At 33.7% G+C, this 15,475-nt stretch overlaps 1 protein-coding gene across 1 annotated transcript; it reads right to left on the bottom strand.

Annotated features, from left to right (window-relative positions):
• Window positions 1–9,075: 9,075 nt before the first annotated feature.
• On the bottom strand, window positions 9,076–10,987 carry LOC117930931 (transcription factor TCP20). Its single transcript, XM_034851739.1, has 2 exons — window positions 9,412–10,987; window positions 9,076–9,313 (listed from the first exon to the last, which is right to left on the bottom strand). Exon 1 carries the CDS (start codon window positions 10,522–10,524, stop codon window positions 9,634–9,636), a length of 891 nt encoding a protein of 296 aa, XP_034707630.1. The 5' UTR covers window positions 10,525–10,987; the 3' UTR covers window positions 9,076–9,313; window positions 9,412–9,633.
• Between the last annotated feature and the right edge of the window lie 4,488 nt (window positions 10,988–15,475).

The following is a 15,475-nucleotide window of genomic DNA, read 5'->3' as shown; positions in this document are numbered from 1 at the left end:
GTAAGATTTGCAACTCAACAATTTGAGAGATAATCTTGATAGGTGATAGCACTACTTTGTTAGATTATAGACACCAGTTCATGGGAAGTCTGCTTGTAGTAGATAGTAGGTCACAGACTAGAGTACTTGGTGTCTCGTTGTAATATACATAAAGTATTAGAGTGCAGTTGACTCTCTGTAGTGGAATATTAAGTCAATTTTAAAATTTAATTCTAAGGGAGTGAGTATCCTATGTGTCATAATGGTCCCCACTTTGAGCTAATATTCCTTGATGACACGATTTATAAGGGTTAAATGAATTTTTTACTTCACTTTTGTGCATAAGGACGTTTTGATAATTATGCAAGATTCACAGGGATAAGTGAGTGTTATCTCTAGACTAAGTTAATTAATTAATTATGGTATTGTATGACTAATTAATCAATTGGGAACTTTTTAGGTTAGATGAAGTGACCCAAACCCATGATGGACTTAAATCACTTAAGCCTAATAGGAAACCTAAAAATACCCATTTAAAGATTAGGGTTTCCATATCCTGTCATTCTCTCCTTCAATCCAAAGAGAAACCCTTAGTCTCCACCTTTGAAATCTTCACCATCTTAGTGCCTAGACACAAGAAAGAATCATTGGGTTAAAGATCATGGTGTTTACTAGATCCATTACGACTTTAGGGTTATCTACATCAATTGGAATAGATTTGAGAACATTCGGATCAAAGGAATGAGACATTATTCTCTAGATCTATGTTTTTTTTTTTTTTTTTTTTTATGGTATCCATATTGTTTTTTAATGCATGTTTATTTATTACAATAGATTTAAAGAGTCTATGATAGATTTATATGCACCCTACACGATCCAGTGCATGAGAACAGAGTAATACGAGGTTCCCAACACTATGGTTTTCCAATCTCATCGCCCAACAACATAATATTCTTTAAACCACTAATGATATGAACATTCTTACTATAAGTCCTTGCCTTTAGATATATTACATACCTTTCATTTCTCGATCCTTAAGATGTTGCATTGTTACTCCTATTGTTATGTCATCCCCAACCTATTATTTGCCATCACAATATTCATTTGGAGGTTGGTAAGAGCTCTACTTAACCATTTTTAAGCATTGACTTAGGTATACGTAGTGTTGGGATCAAAAGCTTCATTAAGTTTAAAAATGATGTGCTCATAAAGTTGGAGACAATCTTTTCATGCAGCATTTTCTCGCTTATTCCAAATCTAGAAGCCTAACTATGTGTTATTATCAATGTTTGAAATATCGATAAACATGGATATATCGATACTTGAATTTTACGAATATATCGGAAATATTAGATAATTATTGTTTTAAATTCATGAAAATGCTTAGAAAACTTTAAAAAAAAAATGTTAAAATAAGAAAGAATACATATATTAAATTTATTTTTTAAATGTAAATGACATAAATATGATTAAAGATAATATTTATCAATTTTTTTATAAAAATAGTTTAAATTCCTTTAATATATTTATATCCATTTATTTTAAAAATTAAAAACCACTTTTATTAAAACATATTTTATTACATTTTAAATAAAAAAAATTAAATTGATTCACATAAAATAATTTGTTTGAGATCTAGTTTCTAAAATTTTATTACAAATTTGTAGTTACAATTTTTTCTATTAACATTAATTAATTAAAATTATTAATAATTATATTAATAATTTATCTTATCAAATTAATTTTAATTTATAAAATATTAGAACTTCATTAATTGCTTTTATATTTCAAAAATTTTTAATAAAATTATATTTTTAATATTTTAAAATAAAAATATTTAAAATGAAATAAAATTAAAAGGATAAATATAAAAAAAATATTTTAAATTGAAGTGATAGTGATTTTTTAAAATAGGATTAATAAGATAAATATGAAAAATAGTTAAAAATAAAATAATAATATAAAATAAATGGATAATATAAAGTTAAAATAAAAAATAAATTAGAAATGAATAATTTAAAAACAAAAAAAATGATAAATATTTTTTAAAAAACTGGCCTTTTTTCGAAAAAGTTGCTTAAAAATCAACTATTTTTCCAAAACAAAAAAGATAAATATTTAATAAGAAATGATTTTTTTTTTTTTTTAAAAGGATAAATATTTTTTTTTAAATAGAGTTTTTTTGGCCAAAAAATTGCCGATTTTTTTGGGGATTTTTTGCTCGCTATCCTCCCCACGCGAGACTTTCAATTTCACTGATTTTCCGATTTTTTGCCCAACCGATACTCGGTAGCCGATTTCGTTTGACCATCTTTGATATGTGAAATATCCCGAATTTTCAAACCTTGGTTACTATGAGTCATCATAACATAGTCCAAAACAACATTTATGTTGTAATTGTGTTTCAAAAATAATTGTGCGTAGACTAAGCATAAGTTGTGCATGTGTGAACTATTTTTTAAACAAGCAACTTCAAAGAAGAAATGCGAAAACCAATATTTTTGGGTTTTTTATTGTGAAAAATGACTAATTAAATTACGATAATCACCTAAGATTGGGGAGGGGGTTGAATTGGGTATTAAGATTTTTTTTTAAAACAATCAATTATATGCAAACTATGAGAGAAATGATAAACAAAATAAGAGCAATATAAAGAAGTTGAGAGAAGGAGATTTGCAAACACTTTTATAGTAGTTTGACAAGTCACCTACATCTATTCTCATGATACTCCACATCGAGTGAGAGCTCCAATACTTTCAAGACTTTTAATAGTCAAAATCTTCAAATTCTTTACACATGGATTCTTAGATTCCAATGGACCTTCACAAGTTTTTCAAATAATCAACTAACTTGAATAAGATCTCTCACAAAGAGTAAGCTAGAGGGAATTTAAGAATTCCAAACCTAGTGGCAAGTTAGGCTCTTTATACAAGAAAAAACTAGGATGGATTTGAAAGTGTACAAAAAGATTTACAAGTTGAGAATTCAATGCACTTATAAAAGAGAATTTATCAATTGAATATAGTTGTTCTCATGCCCATAAATGCTTTACTACTTTTCAATATATAGTATTCTAACTTGAGAACCCAAATAGCCAAAAATAGGTCTCAACCGATTGAGCAACTAGTTCGACTAGTTCACTAACCGTTGAGCATTTAATGCATAAGCAAGTGATTGTTAAGGCTCAGACCCTCAATCGATTGAGCAACCAATTCAATCGACAACACCATAATTACTAAAAGAGGGAGAAGATGACGTATGCTCCTTGATTGGTCAAGCCTTATTGGCTCAATTGGTTCTAGCCTCCTATACTGATAATATTATAAAGTGCTCAAATGGTCTGCTTTGAGATCTAAAACCTCTAATAACTTGTGAAAACATTTTTAAAACCTTTTAGAATAAGTTTTGAAAGAATTTAGCCTAAAATTTTTATTGAAAATAATAAATCATCCAATCTAAGATAAAAATGATTTTTTTTTTTTTTTTTTTTTTTTTTTTTTTTTTTTTTTTTTTTTAAGTTCAAGGGTGGATGAAATTGATACTTTAAGTGCATAAAAACGATTTCAACTTAAGTGCACCAACAAATACTTACACAATGTCCTAGATCAGTTTAAGTCTTCAAGGATTCCAAGTCTTCACAATATTGATCTTCTTCTATAGATGTTTGAGCTTTCTTTGAATTTTCACAAATAAACTTGAAAAACTTAACTTAATTTGAACTATTAATAATCTTAACCTTATCTTGTAATTAGTAAAATCCAATTAGGAAAACCCTTGGACTAACATTTGTCTAATTTAAGATATTTCTTATCAATAAAATAAATAAGAAGAGATTCACAATATAAACATTTTAATATCTTCCTTAGTTCACGCTCCATATTCTAAAATTGTGACTAACCTTGAATTAAATCAAACCACGATTTTAGACTTAGGAGTGTAACAAAGACAGTCCAAAAATATTCTTGCCATGGCCTTCCAAGGTATGTCTTGACTGAGCTTTGGACTTCTAAAGTAGTTGATGCCTTACAATGAGAAGTCCAAACTGTAGTGTAGGACCACTGCCTGGTGGTTCAAAGCTCATTACTCAAACAATCTTACAAAATGTCATGCCCTGAGCTAGGAACCCACATCCAACCACAACTAAAATCCAAAAGCACAAGCACATATCTTAGCAATTAACATAATGTTTATATGCGACCTTACATATGAACTAATATAGTTCAAATAAATATCTCAAATTATTAATTGTATTTGGACCAATGAGTAGCATTAGTATAAGAACTTATATAGACAATTGACACTTACCAACCATAGTTGAATTTTGTGAAGTAGATCCTATGACTTTTAGTGAATATGATACTTCCAATCTTATCACCTAACAACATGATATTCTTCAAACCACTTCCAGTATGAACATCCCCAATATATTTTTGTACCTTCATACACACACACATACATATATATATATATATCTTTAACTTATCTATTGTTTAGACACTATATTGATTGTTGCTCCTATTGTTGTGAATCTTTTGCTACCATAAAATTGCTGAAAAGTGTCTTAAATTCTTAATTACTATAGAGTCTTTTTTATAAAGAATATCATATGGAATGTTTCTGATATGTTATTATAATATTATATTTTCTTATAGAATAAGAAAATTTATTAGGAATATCTTTATAAATATTCTAAGTTATGAAAGGAAAAGTCATAAGATAGAGATGATTTTATAAAGACTATACATAGTGAATAAAGATGTGAAGCAAAATGAGAGACACCTAATGGAACGAGGGGGCTCATGATTCAAAGTGTAGTTACAAAAAGTGCAAAAATGTGGGATGTTTTAAGAACCCAATTTTTGTCTTTTGTAATATTCTCTATGATATAGCGGAATGATTCTCTCATCCATAGATATAGGCGTGATTGATCTAACCACGTTAAAACCTCATATACCTTTATATAGATTGTTTTATCTTTATATTCTTGAACTAATATTGTTTGCATTAAAACTTCCCTTGACATAACAAAAATTAACTAACAAAGCCAAAGAAAATATTGCAAGAGTTTCCATCACCAGACTTCACCCAAGATAGGAAGCCCCTTTTATAAGTAGGCCTAGCATATGGAACTTGTTTGATGGATAGGGTAGCTAATCAACTTGTTTCTTGGTAGACCTTGTTAAAAAAAATGAAATTATTGATGATATATATATCTTTCATTTGTTTTTCCTTCTCTTTTTGTTTTCTTGATTGTTGCAATGGAAATTCAACACTCAAACAAGTTGAAAGTTGAGGGTGAGCAAATATGTAATTCCTTTAAGATAAATATTTTGTTAAAGAAAAGGGAGCAGAACACTTTCCCTAATTTCAAAAACCAAACCCCAAAAGCACAAAGGCAGTCCTATCCCATTTCTGGGCATAGAAAGGACAAAGCATTTACTTGGACATGAGCATTGGAAATTTGGAATCTTTAACTCATGCATGCAAAATGCAGCACTGACATTAACAAGCACATTGAATGATCCTTTCAGATTTGGTGCTACTGTCATGAAATAACTTCTGCTCCATTTGTGCCACACCCGCCATTTGCACTAAAAACATTTGTCTCTGTTTGAGAATCACACACCTCTTCTCCATATTCTGTTGGATTTCTCATTCCAATCTCCCATAGCCATCTTTCGGCACTTTCATTTATGGCTTTTCTTTTCTCTTTGTTTTCTTTCCCTCTAATCACCACCAAAAATCCACAATATGGTATTGTATGCCATTTTGAGGACTAGTTTTCATGTGTTATTCCCTGGATAAAAACATCAGCTTTCATAAGGTTGTGAGGTGGGTGCCCATCATTCCCAATGTGTCCTTGACTTCAGCAGGTACACAAAGCCCTGTGACTCATCTTCAAACAACTTCATACATAGCATAAATACACATCAATACCCAACACAAACTGGGTTCCTGGGTCCACATGACCCAGTCAGGAAAAAACATTCAACCAAGAGAAGTTTCATATTTACTTACTCCCATGGACCCATTAATAATGTTATACATCTTCTTCCCTATCCTTTCATACAAGGTACAAGAACAACATAAACAAGATTGACATGGTAACAGCAAAATGCACTGGTGGGTGACTCTGATGACAATCCCATTGTTGACGATAACATGGAATTTTCACCTTTCATATTTTGTGAGTGGAAATGAAATTATTTCAAGAAAAACTGGATATTGTGCACAACAGAGTTGGTGTAACCAGGGATGATTCAGGACCAGAAGTCGGTGATCACAGTTAACCATCCTGTTACCAACACAGAAGACGGCGGAAAGTTGAATAAAGTGCAGGAGTCCAGAGAGTAATAAGACAATGAAATTTTGTGCCTGATAAGTCAAAGTAATGTGTGGTGGGATTTAAATACCAACATTATGTTTGATAGTGAAACAGAACTAGAATGAAAGTGACTGCTTCTACGAGGCTACATGTAAAATGAGAGAAACCAATTCCAGGCAGTAAACTGTAAAATTTAGCCTCGACCAAAAATGATGTCTACAAGAAAATAGAACTCTTGAATGAGCCATGATATTGCAATAAGAAACAATGGCAATTTTCCTTTTTTGGTAGGAGAGACCAAATTTGTTGGTTTTGCAAGCAAGCAGGCTTCTGACTTCAATCAAGTTTAAAGAATAAATCCAAGCTAAGTCAATAAACCACGGTATCTTAGGAGATAAGAGAGTGACATTTTTACCAAATTCAGTGGTTACTGAGTAGACACTGAAATCAAGTCTGTAATCCTAGTTCTGAAGTCAGGTGGACAAAAATGAAGATTCAGAAGTCAAAACATCAAAAATTGGGTAGCAAAGAATGGAATTTTGTTTCACATGTGAACACTAGAAATTGAAATTTCTCTATTTCTAAACAAGGTTCAAATGCAAAGTTTTTTAGTTTTCTCACCACAATTGACATTTAAGTTGGATTTGCAATGGGAAATAAATTGGGTTGGAAAATTTCTGGCATAGATCTTTGAATCCTATGAGACAGACTAGGTGGATTGTGACATGAACATTAGCAGGAAGAGCCCTTATCTCAAAAAAAGAAGCACATGTGCCACAAAGCACATGTACCATGAAATTCAACAAAAGGGGCCACCGAAAGAGTGTTGTTAATGACAGAGAGTGCAGGAGGAATAACAATTAGCAAAACCAGACCCTGTCAAGAACAAATGATGAAAAATAATTCACCGTCAATAAAGCATATAATAGTGCCTCAAATTTCAATCTTAAAACACTCAAAAACCCTCAACTTGCTACTACGCATGATATGAATTTTTTTTATGGATCTTGTTAATGAAATACACGAGACATTAGGCAATGTGTGATTATTTGCTGTTTCTATATGATTATTTTCTCCAAATTCTTAATGTTGCACAGTTATTGTTCCAAAGCTAAATATTTTTCTTGTTCAATAGAGCAAGCTTTTACGAGGATCCGTTGACTAATGCTTAGTATCCACTCTAAAAAGTGTTGACACATGATTTACAAATGGCTGAACCATTATATTAGAAACTTAACCTTCATTACATTCTCACTAAAACTTTGTAGAAGAAAACTTAAAGGTGGGAAAGAATGATGCAAGAACTAAATGCGGAAGAAGTGAAACAGGCACTAACTTCAACCAAAAACAAAATCTAGATCATTCATCTCCTGTGGAAAAATGATAATGGATCAAGGTGATGGAATCTAATTGAACCTAGAGAAGAGCATATAAACATGTATTGTGGAAAGAGACTAATCTAATATTACAAGGAAAATGGGTAGAAAGTCTGAAGTAGGAAATATAATGTTGCCTGTTGAACACTGATGACAAAAGAATGAAAGTCAGAGAGGTGAAACAAATTCAAGTGCAAAGTTTGAGAGTTACAAAGACTCCACAATTATATCAGAACTTAACCATGTCATCTCAAGAGCTGACACTTGGATATTTGGCATGAGACTTTGGATAATAGGGATGATGATCAAGAATGACACAAAATGTCCTGCCACTTAATCCTCTTAAGACAAGGTGTGACATAAAAGACACATCTACTACACACCAATACTTCAGTTTTTTTGCATTTTATTCAAAACAGACAGCTGCACACCTACTGTGGTTTCTGGAGTTTTTATGTGTTTGATGCCTGCAGACACTTTAGATGTAACTTCTCGGTGAATGTAACAAGGTCACTTGCTTTGTGAAAAAATGGTAGTGACATTAACATCCAAAGAGAAATAACAGGGAAAATCAAGAACTGAAGGAATTTGAGGGAGGGTTACTTTAGCAGAAATGTTTTTTGTTAGCGGCTTCTGGGAGTTTTGGGAGACATTGCAACCTACTTGATGGAACAGTTAAAGCACAGTATTCTGTCCTTAATATCCATATAACGGGACTTAATCCTCTCCAAATCTTCATTTCTATGGAAGCAACAGCACGATACTGGTTCTGGCCCCTCAAATACCTAGTATGCAAGTCAAAATGTTGTTAGTAACAAATTTCCGAAAATTTTATTTCCTGATTTTTATTATGTACCTGGTATGAACAAAGGCCCTAAATGGCATCATGGTAGCTGAAAAGTATGAGAAATAATGGACTTGGGCAGCCAAAACTAGATTTTAAGGGCTACATGGGATCAAAGAATTAGAAGTCAAATTCTCGTACTAAAATTCATCTTCATGGGTTACTACATTGGTTATCACTGCCTCAATTAAGTCAAGGCCGAGGAACAACAAATCCACTGCAGTTTGATACCAACTGAAATTTACAAGATCAAAGCTTAGACTTTTCAAGGGTAATAGTGAATACCAAAGAGGACAAAATGGATAAAATGTCTCCAGACTTATGTATCGCCTAAATATGAAGCAGACCATGGATGCAGATCTTAGAGATAAAAACTCGGATATAAAGCAGAAAAATGTTTCAAGATAAAAAAATCTTGGGGATAAGAAGCCAATGTGAATTTCAAGAGATAGGTGACTTGAAGTGGTAACTAGAGAATGAGGTGTACGCATGCGCAAGGAATGGAAGTTAAAACAAAGAATCATAAGCAGTCAGTGTGATAGTAGTGGTCCTTCCCGTGCAAAACTCAAAAATATCATAGATAACAAAGAACCATTACAAGATCTACCTGAAAATTGAAGTATGACTATGGAACTCTACGTTTATTTTCACAAACAAGCTGAATATCACTCCATCAAGACCTAAGAAGAAGAGAATAATTAAGGATGCCTTACACTATAATCAACACACCTCTGAATTACACAAGAAGTTAAGCCCAAACCCAAGCTATTTGTCCTTTCACAGTTCCACCTGCACATTCCATACCGCAAGCAACACTACAATAATCAACACCTATATGGATTTACACAAACGAAAATTTGTCCAAAAAGATAAAAACTCGGAAGCACCTGTATTTGGAGACTTGGATGAATCTGTGGAGAAAAAGAAAGGGGCAAACCAAATCCAGTCCCTATTGAATTCTCTCAGGTATCACTTTCCTCACTTTTTTTTTTCTTTTTGCAATTATACAGTACAGAAGCCATTACAAAAAAAACCCAGGTTTTCAACAATGCTACTTCTTTGATGTTCTTCCCAAATCCTCTCCCTTTATGAAGTCGATTTCTCCAAATCTACTGCCCTGAACCTTGAGAATCATCCTTAGCAGGAGGTTGCTGTTGATGCTGATGCTGATGCTGATGTTGATGCTGCTGTTGCTGGTGCACCCTGGCCTGCCCCATCTGCTGGTAAATCTGGCTTAAGGCTTGTGAGTTCAAAACCCCAATATGACCATCCTGTGATAGGCCCAGCTCCAAACCAGGAAGCTGCTGGTTACTCCCACCCAAAATTGAAGTAAAACTCATAGGACCCAGATTTGTTGCAGGCAAGTCAAACCCAGGGAAGGCAATTTTTTGCAGATAATTGGAACTTTCATTCCCCAAATTGGTGGTTGATGGTCCAGATGATGACTGAAACCCAAAACCACTGACTGGGGGCCATAGCCCTGTGGCCACATGGGGTCTCCCCAAATTTGCACCTACCATTGCCCAACTGGTCCTACTACTCCCTGACCCAATACTGGACCCCCCCAATTCATCAATCTTTTGATGCAATCCTGCTGATATAGAAGTTCCCTGTTGCGACACAGAGCCTCCTGCCGCCGCTAAAGCCGACGCCGGTATTGTCCCAGTACCAGTGGCCGCTATTATGGACGGCTCGGCCTGCTGCAACAACCACTGTATGGTTTCCCCGTCAGATTTGTGACCCAATTCCCTAGTCAACTGAAAAATTCTGGCTGCACAAAGAGCCGGCATCCTTATTCTCCTCCCTCTGCCTTCAACCTTGGTGTGCCTGTCCTTATTTGAGCTCCTCTTGGGGGCCAACTGCTTCTTACCCTCTTCCTTATCTGCAATCACAATCTGAAAGTCCTTCACTTCAGCTGGCTTGTTCTCTCCCATGTTTGGCTGAGGTAGGCTCAAGAAGTTTGGTACCTCCTGCGGCTGCTTTGAGCCCTTGGGATCCATGAACAGGGCGCGCACACACAAAAGAAAAAAAAGGGGGTCCTCTCTCAGTCCTCTTTGATTGAAGAAGGTGACCTGAAAAGTCCTACACTTTCATGAGTTTTCACTGTTTTTGGCAAGGAATGAAAGACAAAACAAAAAAATATTGAAATCCCAATATGGCACCCATGTCACTCCCCCCTCTCCCTCTCTACGGTTCTACCCCAAAAGCAAAAAAAAAAAAAAGAAAGAAAAAAAAGAAAAAAAAAAAATTTAACTCAGGTTCCAGCCGGTATTCATCTCTTCTTTATTTTCACTGTATCTGGAAGGGTGATAGGTTTTTAGTTTTGACTACCCTGATTTGATGCCACTTTTTAACTGCCAAATTCGCCACTTCATTTCATTTCATTTCAGACACAAACCAGCATTAAAACCCACCATTCCTACATTCCATGGATTCCCCCCCACTCTCTCTCTCTCTCTCTCTCTCTCTCATTATTTCTCCACCCTCCTGCATGCTATTATTGCAACACCCATTCTATGATGCCATCTCTCTCTTGTAAGCGACTCAACTCAACTGCACACGTGGTTGATTACCTTTCTGCCATTTGGATCCATTTCAGTGGATGGTGGGGTTGCTTCCAACCCACTCTAACCCCCCACCCCATCCTTTGAGGTATCTTATTAAAAAAAAATCATTACAAAAATTCAAGAACAATAACCTAAACCCCACTTATCATGATACATAAATAAATAAAATAATAGAATCAACGTAGGAGATGGCAGTGGTGGTGATGAAGGTGTTGTTGTTGATGATGCAGTCACAGATCACTGATGGTGAGGTCTTGATTTTTGTTTTCTGTTTGGACATCCAGTCTTAGTGGCCCCCTCTTAGCCCTTGGATTCAATAGTTTTTCAAAGTACATGGTTACATCTACAGAATCCTATCTTCCACATCACTATCTTCATCCACCCATCTCAATTTCCCACTTGCTACCACCTCTGTTCCATTCAATGACCAAGAAAGTTTTTAAAATGGGATTTCAGATTTTAACTACTTTAAAATTTGCACATAATCTTAATATGGAATGTTTCAAACCAGCTGTTCAGAAAAAATTTAAGAAAATTTGTCAGGGAGAGAGAGAGAGAGAGCGCAGAGGCAATCAATCAGGCAAAGGGAAACTTAGTTTAAGTTTTATGGTGAGGAAATCATGGCAAGTACACACTTGTCAAAATAGTAAAAGGCATATACGTGTGAGTGGATACCAATAAACAGCTCAAGAAAATGACAGGAAGTCCCTTGAACTTCTCCCATGACAAAGATGCCCAATTTCTTAAGAGCCTAACCCCATTTTCAATTCTGCCTTGAAAGCGACTATGCCTTAATAAGCTTTTATATGATACAAATCTACATATTCCCCAGTCCTCCAGGCGGAGAATAATTATTCATGGGCTTTGCTGGTGGATGCTTGTGTACCTCATTTGTACAACTCACATTTGAAGGAGTTCTTAACTCTCTCTCCAATCTCAATATACTTGCTCACCAAAATTCAATATGTATTATTCCCTTATCAGAATTTTCCCTTTTAAAAATGGCTTTTTCTTTTTTCTTCTTTTAATCATAATAGAGTGCTTTGGGACACACAAACAACAAATCTATTCCCATATCCTGGTGTGAAATAGTTTTGAATATGAGGACTTTAGTCTTGTGTGGTGCCTTGTTAAGTAGAATGAAAAGGAAATGTCAAAACCTCCCACAAATCACGCTTTTGGGAAGAAGAAATAAATATTCTATCATTCATCATAGGTTTAGCCCCTTCCTGTGGATAAATATAAGTCCCATACTTGGGTTTTTTTCATATAGCACAAGCTGATTATGGAGGGGATGTGCCCATACTGTGCAAAATCTATGAAGTGTAAAATCAGAGGTTATCATTTATGTAGTGATGGCCATGGAGTCATGCAAGCAGGGGGATTAGGTGGAGTAATCAGTTCAAAGTTGCTTTCCTCTTTTCTATTTGTCAAAATTCAAAAGCAGGACTAGTTATGATTATAGGAACTTTTTTTAACCATGGAAGGAGTAAAGAATTGAAATCTAAAGGGAAGGGAATTGAATGCAAAGAGTGATTATTCAAAAAAAAAAAAAAGGGATGGTATAGGACAAGCAACTAGTAAAACAAGAGGGAGAGAGGGACATGGTCAAATTGATTTCCCATTGCATGAAAAATGCATGGAGTTGTTGAGAGGTAGTCATGATGCATAGTGGGGGGGGTCCCTAATACTTTGTTTGCCCTTTATTTTTAACCATCACCCATCTCTTTTATCATTCTCCCAACTTGATTACTAAGCAACTTTGGGGGGAGGGTTTTCTTTCCTTTATATAATGAAGGAGAGAAGAGATGGGAGAATGGGCTTCTTTTTCTCCCATCTTTCTCTTTTACAAATTGTTAGCTTTGGCTTTGATGTGGAGAAGACCAATTCATTGTTGTGTGCTGATAATAATGGTGGGGAGTGGTATGTGTGTGAAGGTCATTGCATTGCTTGTCACTTGTGCTTCCCATCTTGGAGACAAGGGAGGCCCCTCTTTGAAAGTTAGCTGTTGAAATATCAACCCCAATATCACATGAATTCAAAGCTTGAATGGGAAAAAAGATCTTGCTTTTTTTCTTTTGTTTTCCTTTTTTTTTTTCTCTTTTTCTAATATGGGATTGGCGGGGGTAGTTCTAAAGACATAATTTCTATTAGGGATAAGCTTGGATCTGTGTTTGTCTAAATCATTTAAACCCTCCAACCCCCATCTTTTTCAAAGCTCCTGTTCAAGCTCTTTTTTTGAATGCCCAGGGTGGTTGCAATACTTTATATGATGAAATCAAGCATCAATCAGATCCATCCTACTCAACTAATTTCAATTCCCATCATTGATTTATGGGCTCCTGCTCATATTTAAATAATTTCACAATCACTCATTTAATCTCAAATTACTTTCTTCTCCTAGTGCTGATGAGCTAACCTTCTTGTGAATAGGATGTAAAAAACAAACATAGAGAGAAAAAGAAGAGACTAATCAGTTGATGGAGAGTGCCCTCTAATATTTGACTTTTCTTTAAACTTTTTAATCAATGACCAAAAATGGCACTTACTCTAAATTATTCTCTTAATTATTTCATCAATGGATAGAATGATAGTTTTAATAATTTCTATACTACAAAATAATATTTTCATACATTTGTTATTTCCTGAAATATAATTTTGGAAAAATGACATCACATTTGTTTGGCCACAAACATCTCTTTCAAGTGATGTCTCTAGGGATATAATTTAATACTAGATTTTCTAAAATCCTTCTTCCATCCTAGAGGTGTTGGGCTAAAACAGTATCGAGGTATCAAACCTAGACAATATCGAGATATCGGGCTCAAACAGTACTAGCTTTTGACATGAATATTTAATAACCAATTACTTGTCGGCTCATCATGTTCAAGCTCAAGAACCAAACTTAGAAATCATAGACTCCTAAAACAAGTATCAAAGCATCTCTCCCACAATTATCAAAAGCAATTGAGCAACCCACAACTTTTGAATCACTAAATGCTTTCACACGTTTTAGCCGATAGCAACTGGTTAAGGTACATGCACCACTGAATGCCTCCATGAGCGATCAACTCTCAAACTTTAGGTGAATCAAAGTAATGCATCTCCCGATAAACTCTAAAGGTAGATGCCAAACTTATCAACATTAGCCACCAAGGCAATTACAACTCCTTATAGGTGCACATATCAAGAACCACCCATGAGCGTGTACGAGGAACAAATCCCAAGATGAAACCTATTCCATCAATAGAAGACATCCCTCCGAGTCCACTATGCACGCCTCAACACAAGCTAGATCAACTAATGACGAGCTTGGTGAAAGTCTTAGACTCGCTAATTCTTAAGAGAATGATTGAGTCATACTCCCACTAATCAAATTCTTGTAGGTAAAAACTATAAAAGCAAGTATGGGATTCAAGAAGGATGATACCACACGACAAAAAAAGAATTGAGAGAGAATTCCCTTTCGAGTCTAAGGACACTTGGCTATATTGTAGGAGTCACTACTTGATATTATAGGATCCACTTTGAGTCCAAAAGGATCATGCAGTAGCACATCGCTTGGTAGAGAATAATTAAAAAGTTTATCTCAAAATGTTTGGATATATTTCTTATTTTTATTTTAAAAAATAGAAAATACCATATAAAATATTGGAATTTCTATACAAAAAGAAGATGGACATCTCATGTATTTAAGAACATTTTTTAAAATTTTAAAAATTCAAGGAACTAAAAAAATTTCTTCAATTTTTAAAATTTTGAAAAAATATTTTTGAGAAAACAAAGTAAAGTTTTACTTTTTGTATAATAATTATATTTTGTGTAAAATTTTCTATTTTTTAAAATAAAAAATAGAAAGGCTATCCAAACATCACCTTATTGGTTATAATAAATTTTTAGGAATATTTCTTCAACACTCTCAAATCATATATCATTCTATATCTTGAACAAATATTTGGAAAAAAGAAAAATTTATTTCAATGATTCCATGTCATATTAAATTTGGAATCTAAACTTTTGATGTGTATGATTAAAATTGGATCTGAGAATTTTTTTTAAAAATCTCATTTATTTTTAGGAATAAAATGTCATTTTAGAATTCAAATATGACAAATAGTTTCATGATCTATTTAAATTATTTCTTAAAATAATTTATAAAAAAAATATTAAAAAAAACACTTCAAATTTATTCTAAAAATCATCCAACTTTCAAAATAGTTCTTAAAAAAATTATTTATAGTCCAAAATTTGTTAAACAAGTTTAAAAAAAAAATGAAAACTCATTTCTTTTCAAGAACATTTTTTAAATAGCTCTTTAACCAATAATAAATAAATGAAAAGGTAAAAAAAAAAATTAAATTAAAATAAAATAAAACCCAATTAT

Source organism: Vitis riparia, chromosome 14 (assembly GCF_004353265.1).
Source record: "Vitis riparia cultivar Riparia Gloire de Montpellier isolate 1030 chromosome 14, EGFV_Vit.rip_1.0, whole genome shotgun sequence".
NCBI classification, from domain to species: Eukaryota; Viridiplantae; Streptophyta; class Magnoliopsida; order Vitales; family Vitaceae; genus Vitis; species Vitis riparia.
The sequence above is the reverse complement of the archived record's forward strand: the minus strand, read 5'-3'. Positions and strand labels throughout refer to the sequence as shown.